The 26701-nt window shown below is 52.9% G+C and overlaps 1 protein-coding gene across 1 annotated transcript in view; it reads left to right on the top strand.

Annotated features, from left to right (window-relative positions):
- GRHL3 (grainyhead like transcription factor 3) overlaps window positions 1-25588 on the top strand; it is a 36608-nt gene extending 11020 nt beyond the window's left edge. Inside the window, exons 2-16 of the mRNA XM_027965520.3 lie at window positions 2672-2858; window positions 5531-5592; window positions 7704-8049; window positions 8291-8358; window positions 8822-8975; window positions 9199-9310; window positions 10961-11055; window positions 13208-13366; window positions 13928-14006; window positions 14115-14248; window positions 15902-15936; window positions 17084-17172; window positions 17958-18043; window positions 20540-20604; window positions 24656-25588. Coding sequence (XP_027821321.1) covers window positions 2672-2858; window positions 5531-5592; window positions 7704-8049; window positions 8291-8358; window positions 8822-8975; window positions 9199-9310; window positions 10961-11055; window positions 13208-13366; window positions 13928-14006; window positions 14115-14248; window positions 15902-15936; window positions 17084-17172; window positions 17958-18043; window positions 20540-20604; window positions 24656-24770 — 1786 coding nt within the window. The 3' untranslated portion in view covers window positions 24771-25588. The remainder of the gene's footprint in view (window positions 1-2671; window positions 2859-5530; window positions 5593-7703; window positions 8050-8290; window positions 8359-8821; window positions 8976-9198; window positions 9311-10960; window positions 11056-13207; window positions 13367-13927; window positions 14007-14114; window positions 14249-15901; window positions 15937-17083; window positions 17173-17957; window positions 18044-20539; window positions 20605-24655) is intronic.
- The last annotated feature ends 1113 nt before the right edge of the window (window positions 25589-26701 follow it).

Genomic DNA, 26701 nt, shown 5'->3' with positions numbered 1-26701 from the left:
AGAGCCTAATACCCCACACCCCGGGGCTCAGGGGGATGGGAGACACTGCCCTGGAAGAAGGCCCTGGGAGAGAGCCACCCCCGGCCTGTCTGCGTGTGGGCCCGGCTGCTGCTCCCACTCTGTGTCTGAGAATGCAGGCTTGAGCTGCGGGCAGCACGAGGGCACTTCCTGCGGTGTGATTCGTGAAGGCCCTCGCCCACCTACCAGTCTGCCGCAGTTGCCTGCAGTTCCATAACTAGAGCATTTTCCTGTTGTGACAAGGACTGCCTTCTTGCACTGTAGGAAAGCAGTGTGCCTTAGTGGAAAGTATGTGGCTTGTGTACTCGACAACCCGGTTGTGCCATGGCCTAGTTGGGTGATTTGAGGGGCGTTTCCTCCAAGTCTCAGGTTTCTCCATCTGCAAGATGAAGCAAATGATCCTCACATCTAATGTTCTTGTAAGGAGCCGAGCTGATGAGTGAAAACATGCATTAATACCACAGTGAACGGTAGCCGACGTTACTCCTGCGTCCCTTAACGGGAGAATCTGTGAGACTCACCTAGAAAGGGGCCATCAGGGCACCAGCAGACCAATCTGCCCACTTCATCTCTGGGGCTCTCTTTTCCCATCCTGGCTGTCTGCTGTTTCTCACCTACTGCTATCCTCCCAACATTCTTTGCTCTAAAATGAACATAACCAGAAATTCCTCACCTCTGTGCCCTTGCTCATGATTAAGAGCATGTTCTACACGAATGATTCACAACGTGTGGTCCCCAGACTACCAGCATCAGCATTACCAGGGAACCTAGGTGTGGGGCCTGGAAATCTGTGTTTTAACAAGCCTTCTGTGCCATTCTGATGCAGCGAAAGTTTGAGAACACTATTCTGTATTACAGCAAACATCCTGCCTGAGCTTGAATCCCCTCTGGGCCACTCACTAACCCTCTAACTGGAACCCTGGGCAACTCCCTTAATTTCTCTGAGCTTCAGTTTCCTCATATATAAAATAGGAACAATAGTAGTACCTGCCTCACAGGGTTGTTGTGAGAATTAAATGAGATAATCCTTAAAAAAGTGCTTATCTCAATGCCTAAAACGTGGTCAATGTTCAGTAAAGATTAGACATTCTTTTTATTATCACCATTATTCTATATTATGTGAATATATATATATCAGTTCAGTTCAGTCGCTCAGTTGTGTCCAACTCTTTGCGACCCCATGAATCGCAGCACGCCAGGCCTCCCTGTCCATCACCAACTGCCGGAGTTCACTCAGACTCACGTCAATCGAGGCAGTGATGCCATCCAGCCATCTCATCCTCTGTCGTCCCCTTCTCCCCCTGCCCCCAGTCCCTCCCAGCATCAGAGTCTTTTCCAATAAGTCAACTCTTCACATGAGGTGGCCAAAGTACTGGAGTTTCAGCTTTAGCATCATTCCTTCCAAAGAAATCCCAGGGTTGATCTCCTTCAGAATGGACTGGTTGGATCTCCTTGCAGTCCAAGGGACTCTCCAACACCACAGTTCAAAGCATCAATTCTTCGGTGCTCAGCTTTCTTTATAGTCCAACTCTCACATCCATACATGACCACAGGAAAAACCATAGCCTTGACTAGATGGACCTTAGTCAGCAAAGTAATGTCTGAATATACATTTAGAATATATATGTATGTGAATAAATATATATATTCTATATTCCTGGGACCCTCCCCATACATATTACATAGTGATATAATTCCCCAAGTTGAATGTCCTCCAAAGAGGAGGACATTCTTGATCTTTCTTGATCACTTGCCTTTGAGCCCATGTGGCTTGTATTTGCCAATGTTCTCAGTGAACTGCCCAGGTTCTGCCTGCCTTGTGCCCTGCAGCATTCCACTCCAGTTCCTGGCATCTGAGCAGCCGCTTGGGCACTGTACAATAAATGTTGGTCTGATATGCCATTTACCAAGACCGAGTCTGCCTAGGGGCTTCCTCACTCTGGCTTTCTCTGTCACTTGCCACATGCTCTAAGTTGAAATGATCTCCAGCCTTCTGTGTCTTTCACAGTCTCGAAGAGAATGTCATCAGAACTCATGCTGAGTTATCTGGAAATTTTATTCTTTGCACCTTGTCATTGTTATTTCCTATCCTTGCTACACTGATTCCCCTTGAATAAGTATCTACCATGGAAGCATTTTCTTGAATCTTCTCTCAAGCCTCGCAAGGTTGGCATTGCAGTCTTCAGTTGTAGCTGACGGAACTGGGACCCCAAGCCTACAGCTTCTACATGGCAACATTTGGTGGTGACCCAGAGCACTTGGCTCGAGTTTAGATACTTTCTACTGCCCCCTCTGTCCAATGATGACAGAATAAGCATTTCAAGTTTTCAAGGCTGGTAGCTCTCTGAATTCCTGAACGTTGGTCTGAGGCTGACCATTCACAGACCTTCTGCTGTGCACGCATGCTCAGTCACGTCCGACTCTGCAACCCCATGGACTGTAGCCCACTAGACTTCTCCGTCCATGGGATTCCCCAAGCAAGAATACTGGAGGGGGTTGCCATTTTCTTCTTCAGGGGATCTTCCTCACTTAGGGGTCAATCCCACGTCGCTTGCACTGGCAAGTGGATCCCTTAGCACTGAGCCACCTGGGAGGCGTGCGCATGCCTTCTGCTGGGACAGCCTACATTTGACCCGCCTTACCTGTCTTTCAGTTTCAGATCTGTTCGGCTGCTAAAGAATGACCCGGTTAACTTCCAGAAGTTCCCCTACACTAACGAGGATGAGGCCTGGAAGACCTACCTTGAAAACCCTCTGACGGCGGCCACGAAGGCCATGATGAGAGTCAACGGTGACGACGACAGCGTTGCGGCCCTGAGCTTCCTCTATGACTACTACATGGTACGCCCGCCACCTCTGGGCACGCCCCACCTCTGCCTGAACACGCGTCTTCGCTCTCAGGCTTCATGGCTCTCCATCCCACTCTGACCACCCCTAACCCTCACCACGTTCTCTCACACCTCTGGGCCTTTGCACATGCTGGTCCCTCTGCCTGGCACACTCCCCTCTCCCCTGGTGAAACCCTGCTCTCAGCTTTAAGTTACTTCATCCATTCCCTGAAGGTGGGGAAGGATATCTGGGCTTTCCCATTCCGTGCCTCCTCTGGGCACCCTCAGCAAGTACCGTCATTTTCCGTGACGCCGTCTTCAGAAGCTTGCTGTTTGTGCATTTACTCCTCCATCTCACTTATGACACTGAGCTCCTGGAGGGCAGGAACTATATCCTGGTCATGACTGAGCCCCCAGTACCCCACACTGCCTGCCACACAATGCTCAGTATGTATTGATTGAATGGATCAGTTCCTTGGCCATACACACCACAGCGATTACCTCTAATCCACCATCTTTCTGTCCCTTAGGTCATCCCAGTTGCCCTGTCCTCCCCACCTGCCTATTCCAGCCCCACCTCCTAGAACATGCCTTCTGCTCTTGAGTTCATTCATTTCCTTCAGGGCCCTTCCCAAGGCCCAGCTTCTCTTGGAAGCTCTCCCCTCATATCGCCTCTCCCTCTCCTGAGAATCTCACTGTCGTTCATACCCTTGCTGCCATCATGCACGTTGTACCACTTCTGACATACCATCTTTTATTGTTCTCTAATTGTTTCTGGGGCCTTGACTTTGAGACTGCCAGTTCCTAAGAACAGAAATTAGGCCTCTCACATAGGAGAAGTGTGCTTAAACCTATTAGTAACCACATGACATCACCCCCTTCCAGTGCCTTTGCCAGACACTGCTAGTGGATTACAACCTGTATTCTCACTGAAGATACACAGGACCACAAAATCTTTTTCAGCCTAGTAACTCCAGGCAGCCCCTACCCATCTGTCTGAATTGTCATATGACAGCAAACTTTCTTGCTATCCCTGCTTATTGCTTCTAGAGACTTTCCCAAATTGGAGGCTGGGGACATGAATAGCTGATTGTTGTGATAACTGAATCTGAAGTTGAAGATTTAAAGCCACCTTGTAAATAAATCTTCAAATTCACTGGCCCAAGAAGTAGTTTATTCTACACAAAGGAAGGTAAATTCTGCAAATTCAGAGACCAAGTTGGAGGAAGTGGTCTCAGATACAAAAGAAACCCCAAATTATCTCTCTGGCTTTTGGTTCTCATCTAGGAGTGGTATGGCTACCCTCCCTTCCCTTCTCCCAGAAGACTGATGATGGAAAAGAAATTTGAGTTGAATGACTCAGCCCAGTCCTGGAATGTCTGGGACCTCATAGGAGCCAGAATTCTAGGTCTGAGCTTAAACGCCAGCCTGGGATATATCGCTTGAGACTGGGCCATAAAATAAAATCTAGCACTGTCTCCCCTGAGCAAGAGCCCACTCCCAGCGCCAGAATGGTAGGTGACACTTGTAGTGGTTTATTGCAGTCCAGCATCCCGGGGAGATACACTTGCCCCCCTCCCCCTTCCCAGAGCGCATTAGGTCAGAGGAGCACCGCTGATAGTCAGGGCACGGTCTGACGGTGTGGAAAGAGCACCAAGTTGGGAGCTGGAGACCTGTTCCTACCACACGCTGGCCATGTGACTTTGGGCAGTATAGTCCTAAAGGTGACCACTTACTATTTCTTACTGAATGCTGGGCACTGTGCCAGGCACCTTTCCTCATGCTCTCCCATCAGTCTGATTAAAAACCCAGGCGCTGACATCACTAGACTTGGCTGGAGACCTTGTTCTGGCTTTGTTAGCTTTAGGGAGAAAAGACCCGAATTCTCTAAGATAAAACAATATTAAAAGTATAATCATGAAAGGTAGCATTTACATAATGTTCTCCCTGTGACAGGTGCTAGTCTAAGCACTCACAAAAATCCCACGGGTTGGTATTGCTATTATTCCTGTCGTAAAGATGGTGACAAGGTGCAGAAAGGTTGAGGGACTCGCCCAAGGTCACACAGCCGATATGTAGCAGATCTAAGAACCGTACCCAAGAAATCTGGATTCAGTCTGTGCTCCTAATCACTAAGATGACAAAGCCTGTCTGGACTTGAGTTTTCCTCATGCATGTAATTGGGATAGCATTAGTAGACGTCACAGAGTGGTTGTAGAGATTAAATTATAGCAGACAGAGAAGCCGCTTAGCACGGGGCCCAGTTCATAGGAAGTATTCCATTAAAAAACAGTGAGCATTATCTTTATTAATAAATCTTCACAACCCACTTGAGGGAGGGATTGTCATCACCCACTTGACATATGAAGAAGCTAAATCTCAGAAAAGCACAATCATTTATCCAGAGTCACACAGCGCTTTTACATAGTAAAGCTAGAACTTAAACTCGGCCTGCCTGACTCCAAATTCCATGATTCTTAAGTGCTAATTTCAGGGTACTTCTTCTCACTCTGGAACTTGGGGGCTCAGACTAAATGGCCTGCTAACTCAAAGAACTGGCGGGTTTTCTCCCAATGACCAACATAGCTCCCCTGCATGGCCGAGTCCCCTGGAAGGGGTTGAGGCTCGTGACAGTCAGATCTTACCCAAGAGCCACACATAAATCCTTTCTTCCTTTCTTCTCAGGGCCCCAAGGAGAAGCGGCTACTGTCCTCCAGCACTGGGGGCCGGAATGACCAAAGCAAGAGGTGAGGCCCGCCCTCGCCACCATCCCCGCCCCTCTGCCCTCCCCCCACCGCCAACCTCACCTCGGTCCCCTTATCCACTGGGCACAGGGGGCATAATGCCAGTACTAGGGTCCACGGTAGCCTTGTGCTTAGGCCCTCAGTTGTGTCCAGCTCTACAACACCATCGTCCGTGGGGTTTCTCCAGGCAAGAAATACGGGAGTGTGCCATGCCCTCCTCCAGGGGATCTTCCCAACCCAGAGACTGACCCAGGTCTCCCACATTGCAGGTGGATTCTTTACCATCTGAGCCACCAGGGAAGTCCACGGTACCCTTAGGGGCCCACAAAAGTATTTTATCTATTTTAAAATCAGAAGAAAATGATACAATCCAGCCTGGTTTGTATTTGTATTTATACTGAGGATTGTTAAAGGTTTTTTAAACTGCTTTTTATGGAGGAAGGGACCTATGATCTCAAAAGAGACTGGGGCCCACAGTCACAGTGAGACCCTGCCTAAGTGCAAGCACAGACGCAAGTGCCTGCGGGCCACGTGGCTAAAGTTTACTAAAAACACGCTTCAAAGCCACAGTGGTGGAAAAGCCCTGCTGGAAGCTTTTCTGTCCTAGCTTCAAAACCCTCCCTGCAGCCTCAAGGGGAGGGGACACCTATGTTCCCATATTTCTTTCCCTTGGCTGTCTTGGGCCTCTGCCTGGCACTGGTGCCTCGGGGCATGAATGTTCCTTTTCTTGTAGAGAGCAGCCCAGGCCATATTCATGGCCAGATGGGCACTGGAAGGATACTGCCCCCTTTCTCTACTTTCCCTTACCCCCAGTAGGCAGGGCTTCTGCTGGGAAACCTTCTGGGCCTCTCTCTCCTTTCCGGAAAGCCCAAACTGCTCAGGCAGGCATTGAGGCGCTTGCGGCTGGCTCAGGGCCCTCCACTGCTACAAACAGTAGGTTTTTGTGCATGACATTTCCCTCAAAACAATTTTTTTTTAACGTTGTTAGCTTTTCTGATTGTAAAATAATACCTGCTGGTTATAAAGTATTCAAAGTCTATAGAAATGCATGAAGTGAAAAAGGAAGGAAGGGGAGGAGGGAGGAATGAACTGGTAGATTATGTAATGTATTTGTTCATTTGAAGAAAATTGTTTATAGGTGTATGACAATTTTAGGGAAATTATGGATAAATAAGTAGAAAATTCTAAAATGAGGAAGCTCAAGTTAATATCATAACTCCAGTAGCGACAGAGGTCGTTCTAAGAAAACTTATCATAGTAAAATATTTAACCAGCCGGCAAACAATATTTGTGTAGTTATAACAACTAAACTATCTATTGTTGAAACTGTTTTTAAATTTAGTTTACTTTTCAAAAACAAATTTGATGTAGTAACAAAATGAATACCCATATTGAGGCTGGCCCTTGAGAATCAGAAGTATGGTGATGGAAATGAAGACTGGCACAATTACAGGAGGGCACCCACTGATAATAGAATCATCTTATAGTGAGGTCTGTGTGTTCACTCAGTGTCTCTGATTCTGTGACTCTCAGATGTGAAAATAGTTTATCTGGCTCTTTTGACAAAGTGAGGACTGTATGCAAAAATTCTTTGGATTCTGTATAATGAAATGCATTAAAGACTGTTATTTTTGCTTCAAAATATAAAGTAAAAAAGTAAAAGTTTCTTGCAATTCTACTTTCTTATTTCCCTTAATAGTTTGGGGTATATCCTTCCAGATCTTTTTTCTTAATGTACACTGTCTGTACTCACAAATACCCAGTCTTGCCCTCACCTGGAATGACTCAGTACAGTTATTTTAATGTGGGGACATTTGACTCTGGATAAGGAATGAATAAACTTTCAGTTTTTTAAATTACCAAGTACTGTAATGGATAAAGCAGGCATTTGCCCCCTGAACCTTGATCCTGTACCTGGTTCCTCCCTGCTTCTCCCTGTGACACGCTGGGCCCGCTGCAGTATCTCATTTCAGGCATGTTGGGAAGACCTAACGTTACCTTGGATTAAAGAAGTCAATATGTCAGTGTGGTGGTCACCCTGCAATCCAGCCCAGGACCCCCTCTAGGCTCCGAGAAAAGTGGTGTACCCACTTATCCCTCCTCTCTCTCCTCAGGTACTACCATGGCATGGAATATGAGATGGACCTCACCCCCCTTGAAAGTCCCACGCACCTCATGAAATTCCTGACAGAGAATGTGTCTGGAACCCCGGAGTACCCAGATGTGCTCAAGAAGAATAACCTAATGAGCGTGGAGGGGGCTGCACCCACGCCGGGCAAGGCAGCTCTCCTCCCCGCAGGCCCCAGCAAGCTGGAAACCAGCTCTGTGGACAGCTACCTGCTGCCCACCAGCGATGTATATGATAATGGCTCCCTCAGCTCCTTGTTTGAGAACATTCATGGGGTGCCTCCCACACAGCGCTGGCAGCCTGACAGCACCTTCAAAGATGACCCACAGGAGGTGAGGGCCCACCCCCACACCCCTGGGTACTTGCATGTACAGAGGGAGAGAAGACAGTGAGGCGGTCAGAGCTTTGGAATCACTGGGGGAAAGAGTCCTTGAGCTGAGGCAGGGCTGCCATGCACTGTTGTCCAGGTTGTGCACTCTGCAGCCTTCACAGCTGTATGTAGTGGCCCTGGGTTGAGGTCCCAGTGGAACTGAATGTGAGCATATATTTTCCCTGGATTGTGTTTCTCTGCAGTCTCTACTCTTCCCAGATATCCTGAAAACATCCCCAGAACCCCCAGGTCCAGAGGACTATCCCAAGAGGTAAGTTAGCCTCTCTGGACCCTTGACCACTGGTCAGCGGGCAGGGGATTGCAGACACTGTCCCCAGAGCAAACATCATCACTGAATGAAAAGAGAGAAGTAAAGGCATGTAAAAGAAAAGAGTGCTTTCTACATCTCTTTCCCAGGTTATAACAAGCAGCTCAGAACTGAGCACCACGTTAGAAAACTAAGGTTCCATTGTGTCCTGGTCTCCCTGTGACTTGGTCACCCCTCAGGGCTCTCTCATTTCCATTATTCGTTATTCAGGAGGACTGTGCCTCAACAAAGCTGTTAAATAGAAGCCCTGAAAACGGGGAGATGGAGGCCCTGGAAAGTAGAGTGATTTAGTGAGGCCGCATGGTAAATCCATAGCAGAGCCTCAGGCTTCCTGCCCCACTGCCCTCTGGGATACTCCATTCAGCCTGGGAGCCCAGCCTCACTGTCCTCCCCCACCTCTCCACAGTGACTTTGAGTACACCCTGGGCTCCCCCAAAGCCATCCACATCAAATCAGGCGAGTCGCCCATGGCCTACCTCAACAAGGGCCAGTTCTACCCCGTCACCCTGCGGACGCCAGCGGGTGGCAAAGGCCTTGCCTTGTCCTCCAACAAGGTCAAGGTACGTTGGCTGCCCTGGGACTGCTTGGGGAGCGGGTGGGGTGGTCAGGTCAACCCTGCCTGCCGGGGTCTCCAGGGAGAGGGTGCTTTAGAGGACTGCCCATTGCCGCGGGGAGGGGCAGCCCAGCCAAAGGGCAGGGCCGCCTGACCCCGGTTCCAGGAAAGGATGAGGCTGCCCAGGCCTCTCCCGAGGCAGGGGGTCACAGTGACCACTGTGCTTGCAGAGCGTGGTGATGGTGGTCTTCGACAACGAGAAGGGCCCAGTCGAGCAGCTGCGCTTCTGGAAACACTGGCATTCGCGGCAGCCCACCGCCAAGCAGCGGGTCATCGATGTGGGTGAGAACCCACTCACACCCTCCACCCCAGTGTCTCTCTCTCTAACTCTCTGTCTCACACCTCTCTCACACGCGTGCACGTGCGCGCGCACACACACACACACACACACGCCAGTCAGACCTTTCTTGCTGTCCCCCTTTTCCCCACCCCCTTCTGACCTCTGCAGGGCTTATTTCTGACTCCAGCCGCCTGCCTGGCCCCTGTCTCCAGGTCATAAGCTGTGGGGTTTGTGGGGATTTGCATGTTGACTGGAAGCAGTGACCTCTTTTCTTTGTTGCTTTGGGATAAACAAGGCTCTGGGGGCCTGGGGTGCTGGCTGGCCTGTCCCCATCAGGGGTCTTGGCCAATTGGGATACAAATGCATGAGGTAACTGCAGGCAGTGGGTGAGTTGGAAGCTGGAAGCACAGTGCCAGGGCAGCTCTGTTTGGAAGCTGGAACCCTTGTGCTTTGAAGGCAGGAAGGGAGCTGGGGAAGGCCTTCTGTGTGTGCCGCCAGTCCCGGCCCTGAGAGGGTGGGAGGCGCGGCGCGCCCTCGCACCTCCAGGCCCTGGCTCTGTCGCTCTCTTCCTGGCCGTGTGACCTGTGTCACCTCCCCTTCCTGAGCCTCGGTTTCTTCAACTGTCACCTGGGAAAATACCAGCTGCCCCATCTGCCTGCCGTGCAATTTCTGCCTTGGAGCCACATGTGCTAGAGAACATGACCCAAATAGGGACAATTCAGTGACTTCTCTGAGAGCCCAGACGGCAGTGGTTCGGAGCCCGGGCTCAGGAGCCAGAGAGAACTGACCTCCAGACCTTGCTCTACCTTTCATTAGCTGTGATCAGACTTCTCTGAGCTTTGTTCTCCTCATATGTAAGCTGAATATTCATAGCATTGTCAGTGTATAGCTCAGTTCAGTTCAGTCGCTCAGTCGTGTCTGACTCTTTGTGACCCCATGGACTGCAGCACGCCAGGCCTCCCTGTCCATCACCAACTCCCAGAGTTTACTCAGACTCGTGTCCATTGAGTCGGTGATGCCATCTGACCATCTCATCCTCTGTTGTCCCCTTCTTCCACCTTCAATCTTTCCCAGCATCAGGGTCTTTTCAGATGAGTCAGTTCTTCACATCAGGTGGCCAAAGCATTGGAGTTTCAGCTTCAACATCAGTCCTTCCAATGAATATTCCGGACTGATTTCCTTTAGGATAGACTTGTTGGATTTCCTTCAGTCCAAGGGACCCTCAAGAGTCAAGTGTGTAGTAGTACTATCATTTATTTGATATTACAAGTTCAATACTGGTAGTACTGATTTTACTATAGTTATGACTACCACTATGACTTTGATGACCATTTTACCTGGGAGATCTCCTAAATCACAGTCCCACTGAAAAGAATAAGCTCCACCCCAAAATCATGTGGGCCCTGGCCTAGTTGGCCAAGTTAAGGAGTCCCTCTGGGATTTGGGCAGATCTCCTTCCCAGACTGGACCTCAGTTTTTCCATCAGTAGCCCAGGGCACAATGAGTAACTTCCTCCCTAGTTTGAAGCATGGTTCTTGTGGGAGAGGATCCAAGTCCCTGCCAAGAATGGGGCCCAGCCCCTAATGACCCCTCCCCATGGTACCCCCAAATCCCTTGTCTCCTGACTCTCCTCTGGTCTCCTGTGGTTTCAGCTGACTGCAAAGAAAACTTCAACACTGTCCAGCACATTGAGGAGGTGGCGTATAATGCACTGTCCTTCATGTGGAATGTCCATGAGGAGGCCAAGGTCAGTGCTGGGGGCATGGCTTGGATGGGACTGGGCTGCCAGCAAGTCCCAGGAAAGGGACTGTCCTTAGGATTGTGGTAGCTCCTCCGGTGAGGGCACCAGGGAGGAGGCAGGGTACAGGAGTGAAGATGAAGCACAGGCTCTAAGCTAGAGTGGCCGGGCCGTTATCCCACCTCCGTGACCTTGGACAAGGGCCTTAGCTGAAAATTGGGAGTGTAACCTTAGCATGAACGGATAGGTTGGCGTGAGGCTCAGGTGAGACGAGAGGAAGGTAGAGCACAGCCTGGCGCTGAAGTGGTGGCTGTTGTTGTTAGTCCAATCCACCTATTTGCCAGATGGGAAAACTGAGTCTTGGTGCAAGCCATACAGCAAGATCCTGCTGCTGCTGACACGTGGGCCAGTGCAGAGTGTTGCAGGAGAAGTGCTGTGGAGTCTGGTAGATGAAGGCTGAAGTCTGTCACCTCACTCGAGGAGCCCATAGGGAGGGAAGAGCAATCTGCCTCCTAGGGTGGTGAAGATCCGAGGAGATCATGCAGGATGGAGCAGCGGGCGCTTTCTATGCCAAGCCCATTGGAGAGGCCTGAGAAATAGGGCCTCTGGCAATATATTTTTTTCATACCAATGATGAAGCCACATAGTGCTGGAGACCAGCCTCACACTCGCCGGTGCTGCGGGTCCCTCTGTGTCTCGGTCTTCTGTTTGGACAGGTGGTATCGTGGAACGGGCACTAGTCAGAGGGTCAGGGGCTGGGTGACCCTGGGCCTGTCCCTTCACCTTTCGGGGCCAGGCTTACCCCATCAGACCAAGTTTGGGTCAGGCTCATGGCAAAGGCCCTTCTGGCCTGGGAAAGCTGGGGAGCTTATCCCCGCCTCCCCGCCTCCCCTCATGGGGCGGTCCAGGTTGCCTGGAGAAAACCAAGGTGAAGGGGCTCTGAAAACAGCAAGGAGAGGCACAAAGGCAAGGGATTATTATTATTCAAACAGACACCCGGGACTGGGGAGGAGCTGGGGCCTCCAGTTCAGGGAGTGGGGGAAGAGTTTCGTGGGAAGGGAGAGGTGGGTTTCGGTGGGGATTTTCTCACAGCCTCTTAAGCCCCCAGGCTTGGGTCTTTGTCAGGTGTGAGCTGGGTGGGGGCGGCATCAGGGCTGAGCTGGCTGAGGGGAAGGTATGTCTGGCATGCATCTGGGGGCCTGCCCCCCCACAGCCAGGGAAGGAAGGGGGTCTGTTCCAGCACCACCCCACCCCCACTTGTTCAAGTCAGGATCGTTTCCAAGGGAAGCGTCCCAAGGAATAGGGGCCAGCCTGGAGTGGGCTCTGGCCTGGAGTCCCACACAGAAGCCAGCAGTGGGCAGTCAGTAGGTGAGCTTGCTAAGAGAGGTCCAGCTAAGACTGACCCCAGGTTACCGTCAGCTGGACACAGGCTTCTGGCTGAGGCGCCATCTGTCCCACTCACAACAACGGTTACAAAATGTCTAAGCCCCCTGGGTATTCAACCACCCTCACTGCCACAGGAGGTAGGTTTAATTGTCCTCATTTTGCAGATAGAGAAACTGAGGCTCCATGAGGTTCAAGGACTTATCTAAAGTGACATGGCTTGAGGGGCAGAGTCTGAGTAGCCCCACGTCCAAGCTCATTCCTCTCTGCCAGCCTGCCCAACTCCCTGTGGAAGCGTTAGCAAGTCACATCCATGCTCAGAGCCTCCATCTCCTCAGCTGTAAAAAGCGGGTGACTGGTTCAGCTGTGGCTAGAGCTGGTCGTCCAGGTGCACAGGGGCAAAAAAAAAAAAAAAAAAAGAGAAAAATGAGGCTCTGGATTTTAAATTCCTAAAGGACCCTTAATCTCCCTCCCAGGCCCTTGATCCTTTGGGCTGCCCTTGGCAGTCTAGTGGGAGCTGCGTTGTCCACTGGTGACACCCTGAGCTCAAACTCCAGCTCCCTTATATGCTCCCTGTGTCGCCCTCGGACAGCGGCCCTCTCGGAGCATGGGTTTTCCCTGCAAAAGAGAGCTGGTGAGGTTTGCCTTCCAGGGGCGCTGTGAAGCTGAGGGTGCCCGCCAGGCGGCCGGTAGGCCCCACGGTGCTCAGGAAGGTTGTGGGACCGCAGGTCTGGTGACCTGGGCCGGCTGTTTAGCGAGCTCCCGCCTCTGTCCCCAGGTGTTTGTCGGCGTCAACTGCCTCAGCACAGACTTCTCCTCACAGAAGGGGGTGAAGGGAGTCCCCTTGAACCTGCAGATCGACACCTATGACTGCGGCTCCCCCAGCGAGCGCCTGGTGCACCGAGCTGTCTGCCAGATCAAGATCTTTTGTGACAAGGTGGCTGGGCGACCCTCTGCTGGACCCTGGGCGGGCGGGCCAGCCCACCTGCGTGTCCTCCTCAGCCACACTGGGTGCACCTGTCTCTGCTTCTTGCTCTCTGAATGCCTCCGTCTTTGTGTGCTTGTCGTTTGTCCGTCCTGCTCTCTGTGGCTGTGTTTCCCTCTGCTCAACCCTTCCTCTTGCTACACGTCTCTTTCTAGGTCTCTGTACAAAGCTGTCCAGGTTTCTTTTTCTCCGTGTCTGTCTTTTTCACTTTTCTCTTTCTTCTTACCTCTCTCTGAGCTCCTTTCTCTTTTCTCTGTTTCTTTCTCTGTTCTTCTCTCCCTACACCTGTCTCCCTTACTTTCTTATTTCTCTGCCTCTCTGTTTCTCTCTCTCCCAAGGCTTTGCTGACCTCAGACAGGGCTGGGCCGCACTTGATTGGGCCCAGTGCTGGTACCTTCCCATTTCCTGATCTCACCCTGGGAAGAAAGCAACCTCGGAAGTCCCATAGTTGCAAGAAAAAGCAGCCAGCCCTCCCAAGACCAGTGGTGACCCCCGGCCCCCTCTCTCCCGCAGGGAGCAGAAAGGAAGATGCGGGATGATGAGCGGAAGCAGTTCCGGAGGAAGGTCAAGTGCCCCGACTCCAGCAACAGTGGTCAGTGGGCCTGAGCTGGGCTGGGGTGGCATGAAGGGGAGAGGAGACTAGAGGGCAGACGCATGAGCAGAGGGGCCTCAAGGCACAATGCCTTCCTCTTCCCATCAGGCATCAAGGGCTCCCTGCTAGCTGGCTTCAGGGGCAATGAGACCACCTACCTGCGGCCTGAGGCGGACCTGGAGACCCCGCCGGTGCTGTTCATCCCCAACGTTCACTTCTCCAGCCTGCAGCGTCCTGGAGGGGTGAGGGTCTTGGGCTGAGAGAGGGTCTGGGCCTCTGGGTGGGCCGTCTTAGCAGAGACTGGCAAGGAGCAACCCGCCACTTAGCAGGACAGGCCAAGTTAGAGGTTGATAGGTCCTGACATCACCAACATGGAAATATCTTTATTGAATCCAGGGGGACTAAAAAAATGTATATACGGTCATATAAGTTCAGGGACCTTTTCTACTGAAGAGTGTTCGTGAAGAAACGAACTTTCACACACATTGAAATGTTCACTCTTGAAGCACACACGGGAGGTTTCTAATGTCCGAGCTCCAAGTTAGACCACAGCCTTGTCAGAGCTGGGTGGATAGTGATCATCCCGGCAGTGCTTGTGAGGCTCGCTTTACACTAGGCGCTGCTCTTTGAGCTCTCCATGCGTCATCTCCTTAACCCTCATTACCTGCTTATGAAGCTGGTAATGTCATTCTCCCTGGATTCACGGGGTGGAAATTGAGGCACTGAGACCAAAATTACACAGGCCGTGGCAGAGCCAGCACTGGAGCCTAGGCAACTGGGCTTCAGAGGCAGTGCCCATCACCTTGGGTCACACCACCTCTCAAGACAGGAAGCCGCTCACCAAGCACCTTGACCGGACAGCCTTTGCTGCATCGTCTCGTTTCTCCATCACAGGCATCCTTTGGGGTACAGGCTGTTATCCCCATTTTTCCTGACAAGTTCATACGAGTCAGTGGCAGAATCAAGGTCCCAGCTCCTGCCTATTACTTTGCTTCCATATTACACAGTTTGACCGTTTCCACCCATTGAGCTCCCCACCGTTTAGGTGGGAATGTTTACAGAAACGGCCATCAGTTCACAAAGGCGTTCAGCGCATTGACTCCGAACAATAAGACAGCTTATGGAGCAGCCAGTCCTGCTGTCGGCCTTGGCACACATTTAAAGCCTCTCAATGTCCACCACACCCCCTTCTCTGCCCTGAAGTGATTCTGTGGCCCCCATAGCTCAGGAGGCTGCATTAACCCTCTCTTCCCCCAACCCCAACCAGGGGCCTCAAGTAGGGAGACGCCCACTCGAGGGATGGAAGCCCCCATCGCCAGGCTGCCAGCTCTCCTGTGGGAGGAAGTGGGGGACCAGTCCTTGTACCTGTGAGCCTGAGAGAGGGGACCCGCGGAGCGGAAAGTCCCGGTCCTGCCTCCTGGGGGGTTGCTCTGGAGACGGCCCTCTCAGGGCCCGGGTGTCCTAACCCGCAGGACGAGCGATGGCTGCACCAGATGGGCAGTGCCAAGTGCTCAGGAGGGCTCGACAATACTGCCTCTCCCCCTTCCACTCGCTTTGCCTCAGCTCCAACTACCTAGTTCCCGGCTGCAGGCCAGCCCGCAGTCCCAGCCCTCCTGCGTGAGCTGGGACTCACTGATGCTGCCACCATTCCTTAGCACCTCGTGTGTTCACCGAGTCCTGACTCAGCCACCTGGGGCTTGGTGCGTCCTTTCAACTCAGGGTCTCAGCTCACTTGAGGGGACTTATCTGAGAAGAATGAGCTGGAAAGGCATTAGAACTGCCTCCCCGCCACAGGCCCCCACACAGATTGTTTGTCCCAGAAAGCCTCCAGCAGCTGAAGGCTCGCTCATCTTCCTGTGTGTGTGTGATGGAAAACGTCTCTCTCTTCCTTGCAGGCAGTGCTCTCAGCGGGACACAGCAGCTCCAACAGGTATGGAGAGAAGCAGCCAAGGGCCTCGCCTCCCTCCTGCCGCCCCTCGTTTGCTCCCAGCCTGCCCTTCCCTCTGCTGTCCCCCAAGCCAGAGGCTGGGCCCAGAGGAAGTACCCGGGAGACTCTGCCCCCAGCCCCCAAGCTAGACTCATGTTCCTTTCTCACTGAAACTGCCCGAGTTTTTATGGGTTTGTTTTATTTGAAAAGTTGGCGAATCTTTGGCGGGACACCTGCTTGTAAAACGGGAAAGAAAAAGCCTCTGAGATGGTGATGCAGATTTGGAGCATGAGGAGGGCAGCTGTGCGGGAGGACGTAGGGGAAACCACCCGGCGGCCCGCCCCAGCAGACTCCAAGAGGCCCCGGAGGGGCCTGCAGCCCAGGATGGGCCTCTGCGTCCTTCCCTCTGTCAGCTACAGTCACTTCACAGCTTCAGCTAGAAATCTGTCAGAGGAGGAAAATGGGCTCATGAGGATGAGGCAGGTATGAGAGACAGCATGGAACAGAACCTCTGTAAACAGGAAAGCACTTTATGGCGATCACGTATTGTTGGTATCAGTCCCTTCTGTATAAAAGGAAGTACTTTCACACCAAATTACATCACTTATCACCTCACAACAGCCCCAGTGAGTCAAGCAAGCAGGGGTTATTACTTCACTTTATAGACAAGGAAACTGAGGCTCAGAGAAGTGAAGTGACTTGCCAAAGGTCACACAGCTATGAGATAGCAGAGGCAGGCTGAGACCTACATCTGACCTATTCCAAAGCCCACAAGCTTCCCTCCTTCTACTGACTCACATCCAACTTGATTCTTTAAAAAAAGAATAATGTTGATGATGAGACAGTAGTCCATGTTTATTGAGGCCCTACTGCCTGTCACACAGTGTTCTAAAAGCAGCGGGCATTATCTCCTTCAACCGTCCAACTTTAGGAAGCGCCCCATTATAGACTGGGACCCTGAGACGCTGTCACCCAGCTAGGAAGGGCAGGCCTGGGATGTGAACCCGTGCAGGCCAGCTCCAGACCTGCTGCTTTACCTCTGTCCTACTGCTTTGCGCCCACCCTCTTAGGGTCTTCTCTTCCTCTGGGGCCCGGCAGCCTCTGGGATCCTCCCGGGTTCCTCACAGGCCTCTCCCTGCCTTCCCCACAGGCTGTCTCTGAAGCGCACCTGCTCGCCCTTCACCGAGGAGTTTGAGCCTCTGCCCTCCAAACAGGCCAAGGAAGATGATCTGCAGAGAGGTAGCCTCCTGCCCCCCATTTGTCCTCCAAGCTCACCCCCGCCCCAGCTCCCCACAAGGCCTCCCCAGGGCCTCCACCTGATCCTGGTCCAGGAAGCCAGGGCCGTACCCGCCCCTACCGGGAGGGCTTGAGGGGTTCTTTACTCTCTGAGGCTGGGGCTGGGCCAGGATTTGAGAGAAGGGCAGACAGCCACGGAGCTGGAGGACTTCTGCCTGGTCTGACCCTGTTGGGCGTGGGCGTCCTGGGGAAGCCGTAAGGCAATAGGCTTGTGGTGTTGGGCAGTCTCCCCACTTCCTAATAGGGGGAGGAGTGGGTGGGCTTTCCATACCTGGCATTCTGGCTTTGACACAGTAAATCTGTGACTTCCTGGGAGAGAGAGACTGGAGCTAACCATCCAGAAGAAACCAACCACCAACTACGATCAAAAGCTTCTAGCAACCTTGAACTGAGCCTTGCACCCTACTTGGTGTCATATCAATACTGCCCACAACAACTCTGGAATAGCGGGTGGAGCTGACTCCATTTTCCATCTGGATAAGATGGGGCTTAGTGATGTTAAAAGAACTTCTTCAAGGTCACAGAGCTGGCAGGTGGCAGGACAGGGATTCAAACCCACCGGAATCAGCAGAGTCTGAGGAAGTGCGGGGATCCACAGAGCCAGGTTGGGTGTTTCCCAGCTGGGAACAGACCCTGAGCAAGGATTTGCTCTTTTTGCAGAAATTAGCCTTGGGTTAGCCCCCTAGATGTTCCTTTGTACCTCTAAAAGCCACCCCTTTGCTTCTCAGTTCTGCTGTACGTGCGGAGGGAGACTGAGGAGGTATTTGACGCCCTCATGTTGAAAACCCCGGACCTGAAGGGGCTGAGGAGTGCGGTAAGAGGCCTAGTGGACCCTGCCCTGCCCTGGCCGCACCCCACTTTGCACTCCCATCTCCCTGCCATTCTTCGCCATCCAGTTCTGATTTCCCACAGGAAGACTCCGGGAAGGAATATTCTGGAACGTTGACTTTCTGCTGGCCCACCCATCCCGCCCCATCTGAGGACGCCTGTGGGGCCTGGCTGTGGGGTGGGGGTGTGGGGAGGTGTGCCTCTGAGATGTTATCTCCCAACCAGACCCTTGGCTCCACCCGGGGAGCTGCACACACCATAAATCCTCCTTAATCTGATGCCTGCTGTCTGACAGGCCTGAGCTTTTTGTTGGCTTTGCAAACCTGTTTCTGTTTTAATGGGAGTGAAACCCCAAAAGGCCAGGCCCCAAAGATACTCTTTTTTTTTTTTTTCTTTCCCAGAGGGCCTCATTTCTCCAGCTTGTGGTTGGCCAGGGAGGCACTGGCTGGGGCAGCTAAAGGTGGTGTCTGGGCAAGGAGACCTTCCCCAACGCCCTGAACTGCCAGAGAGTGGGTGAAATAGCCCTAAAGAAAACCCACAGCAGCTCTGTGGTTCAGCTAAAAACTGAGCAAACACAGCCTCCCCGGGCCAGCTGTGCTGACAGGTTGAACCACGCAGAAAAGCCAGGTGGTTCTAAGATGTCAGGATGGGGAAGGAAATGAACGGAAAAGCACAGCTGCCTTTTATTGAAGACCCACTGTGTGGCAGGCATCCTGTCAGGCACGCTGCATTTGCTAGCTTACTGCACTGATTTAACAACTCTGAAAAGTGGGTGCTAGTAACAATCTCCTCATTTCCCATAAGGAAATAGTCTCCCAGAGGTCAGGTGACGTGCCAAGGTTACTAGACGTGACAGAGCTCTCTCCACTCTGCTGTGTTACCCTGGTCTCTTCACATTGCGTCAGCCCGACTTGGCACCAGGCCCAGGAAGTTGGGCTCACAAGAGGCCATTAACGTCGCTAGAATATATATAGACTCCAGATCTTTGGGTTGGATAGTACCTTAAGGGGTCAGCTCCCCATCCGGTGCCCAAACTCTGTCCTCAGTAACTCTTCCAAGAGGATGCCCACTCCTGACTGTATGCGTCAAGGATGAAGGGGCTCATTGCCTGTGGGGCAGCCAGACAAAGCAATTGTCTGTACAATATATAGTTGGCAAGTTCCTAAATTCTTGCTTAGACAGACTTGAGACTTTCCTGAGAGCGTCTAGCCACATTGCGATTACAATAAGTAGTCTGAGAACTTTTCTTGCCTGGAGCAGCCTCTGTCAGGGCAGAGACCAGCTGAGGAGCCAAATTGGCTCTTCTTTTGGAAAGAGAGGAAGGGCCCAGAGAGGAGGACCTGAGCCTCGAGCCTGTGGCCTGCGCTTCCTGGCGGCTCCACAGCAGCCAGCAGTCCTAACCAGCGCCATCTGACTCCACTCACCCCAGGGATGGTGCTGGGCTGGGACCTTGACCTAAGCGTCTCAGTTCTTGTACAGAAGCACCCGTGTGTACATTCCCATCATGACCCATTTTACAAAGGACGAAACTGAGGCTCAGCAAAGTAAGGGGACTTGTTCAGAGTTCTGCAACCCCAGCTGGTGGAGCGGGGACCAGACCAGTTCTGTCTGCCCTACAGGAAGTGTCAGAGGCCTGGGGACACATGGGCCGATTGGCTGGGTGAGCTCAGCCAGGCTGCTGAGGCCTCTGAGCTGCAGTGTCCTCTCTGGTGGACTAAGCTCCAACGTGCTGGGATGTGATTGGGGCAGGAAAGCTGGGCTCCAGGCTAGGCCTTGGGCACAGACCTTATTCTTCTCCAAGCTCAGCATCCTCGCCCATCAAATGGGGTAAATGATTCCTGCTAGGAAGGGTAAGTGGGTCATCTCACCCCTCACAACAACACCAGAGCATCCTCATCGCTCCACTTCTGAAATAATAATGACCATTTATCAAGTACTGACGTCTATTTAGTACATAGAGGAGCTGTCCTAAGTATTACACGCAGACCGGTTCATTTAATTCTTTCAGTGACACTATGAGCTAGGCCTGTTTCCACCTCCAGGACTGGTTTGCACAACTGGTCAGCCCGCTGGTGAGCAGGGAGCCCTCAGCACTGGAACGATCCGGATGTCTGACCGTGGCGAGGATTGAGGGGAAATGGTGGACACCCTTTGGGACAGTCTACAAGCACTAAACACGCTATTTGTCAACAGTTAGTTGTGGTGAGGGAAGGCTTATAATGTACAACGATAAGTGAAGCTGCCTCTGGGGGACATAAAAACACCTGTACACATGGCCGAAAGGCAGGAAGGAATACACTCAGATACTGCTAGTGTTATCTCTGGGACACAGGATTACAGATGATTATCATTTTCTTCATTGTATTTTTCTACAATCTGGGTATATAGTTTATGATCCGGAAATTAAAAGCCATCATGTTAAAGACTGCTGCAAATTTAGTTTTTGGCAGCAGACGTTGAATCTCCTGCCTTTCTCTTCCAGATCTCTGAGAAGTATGGGTTCCCTGAAGAGAATATTTACAAAGTTTACAAGAAATGCAAGCGAGGGTAAGTGCCCAGCACAGCTCTTGCTCCTCACCCCCTCTCCTGACCTTGCGCCTTTCCCTCCAAAGCGTTAGCTCAGGGAGCTCCCAGCAGGTCCACTCTGCCTGGCAGAGGCCCGCGGCTCAGGGCTGAGCTGTGCGTGTACGTGGCTTTGTGGAGAGGTGGAGGCGAGGTGGAGTTGGGGTGGAGAACCTTGGCAGTCAGGCCAAGGCTGCCTGCAGAGACCAGACACTGGTCACTGTTGGGAAGGAGAGACGTGGGAGACAGTGGAGAGGGAAGCGCAGGGCCATGCGTCGGCAGTAAGCCAGGCGTCTGACCATAATGGTGATGATGATCGTGACTGTCGCTTACTTGACCGCCTACCCGCCACGTGCCAGATACTGCGTTAAGTTTCTCTCATTTCTCCCTCGCGGCCACACCATGAGGTGGATACCATTCCACACTTTTCACAGACTGAGAATTGAGGCTTGGAGGTGCCAAGCAGTGTAGAGAGGGCGGAGCAGTGGGTAAAGGCACAGTGGCGGGAGGCCCAGCAGAGTTGCTCCCAAGAAGGAAATGCAGGCGATGAATCCGGGACAGGAGTTGTGACTGGACTTCGTGTTGAGGGCACCCAGCCAGGGAGGCTCCACAGGCTTCCTCCACCTGCAAGTCTGGATGAAGCTGTAGCTTTCAGGGGGGCGGACAATGCCTGCCATGTCCCATGGGCTCCGGGGCATGAAGGCTAGGGACCGTGGTAGCCTTGCTCTCTGCCCAGGAGATCCCTCCTCAGCAGGGGTGGTTTAGGAGGGTGGAGTTGGAGGTCCACTTGGTGACCACCTTCCCAGGCTTCTACCTAGCTTCAGAGCCGGTGAACCTGGCCTCTGCAGCCCTTGATGCCTCGGTCATTTTGCCAGCCCAGCAAGGGAACCCCTGTGTGGTGAGGAACGGTGACTGCCACTCCCTGCTGAGAGGACCCCGGACCAGGGCCCTGGGAACCAACCCCTCATCCCCACCCACAGCTCCAGACACACTACGGCTCATTTCTGATATTCTTCCTGGCTGTCCCTGGAAGGTGCTCAGGCTTTGCCCCATGGCGGTTGTCCGTGGCTCTCCTTTTGGAGGACCGCAAACTGAGGCAGATTTTGTACTCAAGCTGAGGCCCCAATCCTGTCAGCCCGGGGGCCACCTCCTTCCTCCCCTCCTTCCGTGCCCCCTGCCCCCGCGCCGCCCCCTCCCCTTTGGCTCTCACCCAGCCTCCTTCCCAGAGAAGGCTGAGGCGGGGGAGGTGGGCAGCCCTGCAGCCCCTGGAAAGGATCCTTTGGTTTTGGTTGTATGTGTGTCTAGGTCTTTGTGTGTGTGTGTTTTTTTTTCCTTCCGAGTTTCGGTTTCAAACTGGGAACTGGAGCTTACACGCTCTCCAGAGCAGAATCCACCTCATCGCAGAGGGCAGGCTCTGCTGTGCGCAGACAGGCCCAGCCCCACTTCCCCTTTGGTGCCAGTGCCCACACCCCCTGGCTGCCACCCCACCTGCCACCTCTGGCCTCTCTTCCAGATCCCACTTCAGGCTGGGCGAACGGGCTGGGAAATGAATGCCTTTGTGCCAGGTTCAGGGGGGTGTGCACACAGAGATGCCCAATAGCCCCAGCGGCTGAGTTGCATAGTCTTTCCCTTAAGCCCCAACCAGACATTTCAACCAAAGTTATAATAACTTCCATTTGTGGAGCACTTCCTACTTGTCAGACGCTGGGTTAAGGAACCCCAAGCCCTGTCTCATTGACCCTTAGAATTTGCTGTTTCTACAAATGAAGAAACGGGTTCAGAGTAGTCCCTGGGTGATAGAGTGAGTACCTGGCAGGAATCCTGGCTTGTCTAAAACCCATGCACGCACCCACTATTTTATCTTGCCTGCTGCTTGTTCCTCTAACCGCTAAGCAATGTGCAAATAAATCCAGGCCAGCGGATTTATTTTCCCAGCCCCGTAGCCCAGGGCATCACCCAGCAGCCCTTCAGAAGCACCCACACCCCATACACGCCCCAACCATGAAAACCCCAGGCCTAGGATCGTCTGAGATGCCTAAATGAGAAGACTCCCCCAAAAAGAGGGGAGAGCAGAGGCCAGGCTCATTAGCTGCCTCCCTCATCTTTGGAGCAGGCTATTGTCAGCACCGGCCTGGTTTATTTTCACAGACCCTTCCAGAAAGTCCTTTGGACAAAGGTAGATACAATCAGCTTTACAAGCACCACTGAGTGCTTGAAAGATTAACAAATACATTGTTTTTGCTGGCAGCTGGCCAGGGGTTCTCTGTGAACCAGGACAGAGGACAGCCTGAAGCTGGCAAGTGACAGGAGGCCCACACTCTGGGCAAGTCCCTGCCTCTAGGGCCCGGTTGTCATTGACCCCTGAGGGGAAGAGGTCTGGGGGCCTGGCTGGGATCCCTTGTGTGCGGGAGTGTGCTCTGGGCCTGCTGGGAGGCCCTGCCTGAGAGGTTGGTGCACACAGGGCCCTTAGCCAGCGCCCGGCAGCTAGAAGCTCTCAACAAATGCCGCTATCGGAAACTAACAAAAAGCCCAGTACTGACAAAGCACTCGCACTTCCAGCCTCTGGTCTCCTCGGCCTGTCTGCAGCCTGCACGTCCAGACCACGATCCCTCTGTGAAACGGAGGCACTGCATTCAGGACCCAAGGAAGCCAGACCTTAGAATCAGATGCTGGCAGTCTGCACCCAGGCCTCGGAGCCTGAGCCCAGACCTCCTTCCAGAGAGCAGCAGCTGCTCAATGCTGCTGCAGAGACGGCCCACAGGCCACAGGCTTCAGCTTCCCTGTCTCCATTGCCTCTCCTGATCCAGGGGATTCAGGGAGGACAAGGTCACGCCTCTCCTGGGATCCCTGGGAAGCAGACGGCTGGCTACCACCAGGAGGAGGAGCATGGGCGACTCAGCCCCACTCCTGCCCAACGCAGATCATCTTGCCTGATCTTGAGCTCTCCCCCAGCCCTTGATTTTACCTTCCTTTTATATGCCCATCCTAGCTTGTATTTATAGGGTTTTATTATTTTTCTTTAAAAAACGATGCAGTGGAATGAGACAAAAGTCCAGATTCCAGTCCTGCCATTTCTTAGCTGTGTGACCCCAGGCAAATGAGTGCTCAGCTTCCCCATCTGTGAACTAGAGTAATACGGTTATCAGGATTCATTCTCCCAGGCCCTACTAGATTTGAAACTTCTAGAGGGAGGGACCTGGGATCTCTGTGTGTGGGCCCCTGTGTTTGTTTGGAACAAGGCCTTGCACTTGGCAAGACCTCAGCAGATACTGGCGAAGTGAATGAGGGGAAACATCCACCCCCATCACAAAAAGGAAGCTGCCTTGCACAGGTCAGGTCACAGCCCGGAGGGTCCTTCACAGGGGAGGCGGCTCCTAGAGGGATGCCCTTGGCTACCCTGTGGCCTTGACCCCTGCGGAGGGCCGCAGCCCCAGAGGCTCTGTCCCTCTCAGGATGGCCCAGGTCCTTGTCTGAAGAATGTGAGGGGGAGAGAGCCATGCCCCTCAAGTCCACGATGGCACCCCTGAGATGTCCGCTTCCTGGGGTGGAACTGAGGGGCCCCCTGTGGCACCGGCTGGGGGATCGGGGCGGGGCGACATGCCACAGCCTCCTGTTGAACCCACCCCTCGTGGGCCCACCACCACACTTGAGCTCACACTCCACATCCAAGTGCACAGCCTGGCCTGGTAACTAAGGAGTGCTGCGTCTTCTCCACATCTGGGTGTTATTTGCTCACACACAGTGAGTGTGGACACTTGTGAAGAGAGGCAGTCTGGTGCAGTAGGCGGGGGGCAGCCACCAGCAGGTCCGAGTTTGAGTTGGGCTCGTCCTCTGGGGAATTGTGTCCCCCTGGTAAAGAGGGGCAGTGAATGCCCCCCATCTGGGCTGTTTTGAGGGTTGGAGAGCAAGTCCAAGAGGCGCTGGAAGTGCTGGGGGCCCCCGCAGATGGTCGCATGTCTGTCACCCTTCACTCAGAGGCCCTGTCGGGGAAGAGGCCCTCACCCTCTAAGCACACGTCTCCTCTCCTCCTCTCCAGAATCCTGGTCAACATGGACAACAACATCATCCGGCATTACAGCAACCATGTCGCCTTCCTGCTGGACATGGGGGAGCTCGACGGCAAGATCCAGATCATCCTTAAGGAGCTGTGAGGCCTGAGCGTCCACACCCACAGGCCTCTTGACGTGGGCTCCGGGTTGGGGGAGCCAGCTGGGTGGTGGCCCTGAGCCACACATGACCTCTCCTCAGGCCCCAGCGCCGCTACTTGAACGTCTTCCCTGAGTGAAGAGGCCCTCGACCCACAGGCATCAAGGCCCGGAGGGGCCCTGGGAGGTGTCCTGATCTAAAGCCCCACCTCGTGCTTGAATCTACTCTCTGCGCTTCCGGGCAGATGACGCCGTGTCCGTTAACCAGCCCAGCGGCCTGTTTGCTCCTCCTCAGACCTTCTCCCCAGCCTGTCTCCCTCAGGCTGCCCGTTCAGGCTGGGGACACCAGCCCTGTCTCCCCAAGCCGACTTGACCCTTGGACCCATTCTTGACTCTTCCGTCAACTTCAGACCAATGACTTCTCACCCTTTGGTCACTGAGTTAACTGTCTAACACTTGATTTTCCAGTGCAAATGACTTTTAAAAAGACAGTGTAGTGGACACACTCTCCACACAGACTTAACTTCCTCCGCACAGGTTGGAAATCAGAGCTGATCGACTGGAACAAAGCAGCCCCTGTGTGGAGCAGCCTCCATCCCCACTCACTGTTGTATACATTTCTTATTTACCATTTTCATTTATGTTATATATATATAAGTATATATTGTACATATAAGCAACATTTTATATTTTTCATGGATACATTTTTATCATTTCAAAAAATGTGTGTTTCACATTTCTTGGATTATTTTTTTAGCTGTTACTCAGTTATGCGTTTTGTATACTCATATGCTAGTTAGTAATAAAAGTCTCCACACGTCTTACTTCAGATGTCACACTGGCCCCTCTTGTGAGAGTCTTCCAGAAGCAAAGGGTGCAAGGAAACAGGGACTCTCTCCTGCTCTATCCTGTGAGCAGTTTCCTTGGACTTAAAGGATGGTGATCAATGCTGCGTCCCGGCGAACCAGAGGTGCCACCCCGCAAGGCCAAGGCTCCTGATTCCCATCGTGGGCCCCGTGAGGCCTGTCCCGTCTGGCCCCACAGGCGGACATCACCACCTCAGTGTCACTGACTCTGGAGATGAAAGAGACCTAGGATACCCTCGCTGAGGACCTCACAGCGGGGCCGTGGACAGAGCTCTCCACCAACTCGCTCTTTCTGGAGCCGGCTCCTACCCGCTCACAGACTCGATCGTGAGCTCCCCCCAGCTCTGCAGTCAGTGACGTCAGTAGGCTGGAGAGAGTGTTTACACCCCAGGAATTGACAGGTGCTACAAATCAGGCTTCATTTCCCCTGGAGAACGGGACAGATCAGAGCATCCTTCCTTCCTCCCGCCGTTCCTTCCTTCCGGCTTACCCACCCACTCCCCCTCTAGTCCTCAACTTCATCGGCTATAAAACGACAGGCATGTTCTACCTGAGTCACCAGGTAGCTGCCATCTTTAGAGCCCTGGGGCTCACTGGTGGGTCTCAAACTCCCCACAATGTGGGGCATGGGACAGCAGGCAGTCCTTGGGTGTCCTCCCCAGACTTCAGTCACAGCTGCTCTGCTTTTCTTCATGTGCACAATAGAGTTTTTATATTAACTTTGGTCTGAACTAAAAAAGTTTGAAAACCATGGATGTCTCTCCAAGGGCCTTCCAGCTCTGACAGCCAATCCAGAGTCCTAATTCCCAAAGCCCTGGGGCCAGGACTCAGGTCAAGCCAGGGAGGCCCAGCCCTAGCCAAAGAGCTCAGTAATCAAGCTACATCATTGTCCAATGCAATGCTTTTGAAATTAAGGCCAAAAAAGATAAAATATCAGAACTTTGAAGGGAGTGTCAGTATGCAGATGTTTTCCTTTGGCCTCAGGCTCCAGCACCGCTTCCCCAGCACTGGAAGGGACTCCGCGAAGCACCCAGGCTGCTCAGCCCACTCCAGGCTTCGCTGCTGCCGCGA

The sequence above is a fragment of the Ovis aries genome, chromosome 2 (genome assembly GCF_016772045.2).
Source record: "Ovis aries strain OAR_USU_Benz2616 breed Rambouillet chromosome 2, ARS-UI_Ramb_v3.0, whole genome shotgun sequence".
NCBI lineage: Eukaryota > Metazoa > Chordata > Mammalia > Artiodactyla > Bovidae > Ovis > Ovis aries.
Note: the sequence above shows the minus strand (reverse complement) of the source record. Positions and strands in the feature narration are given on the sequence as shown.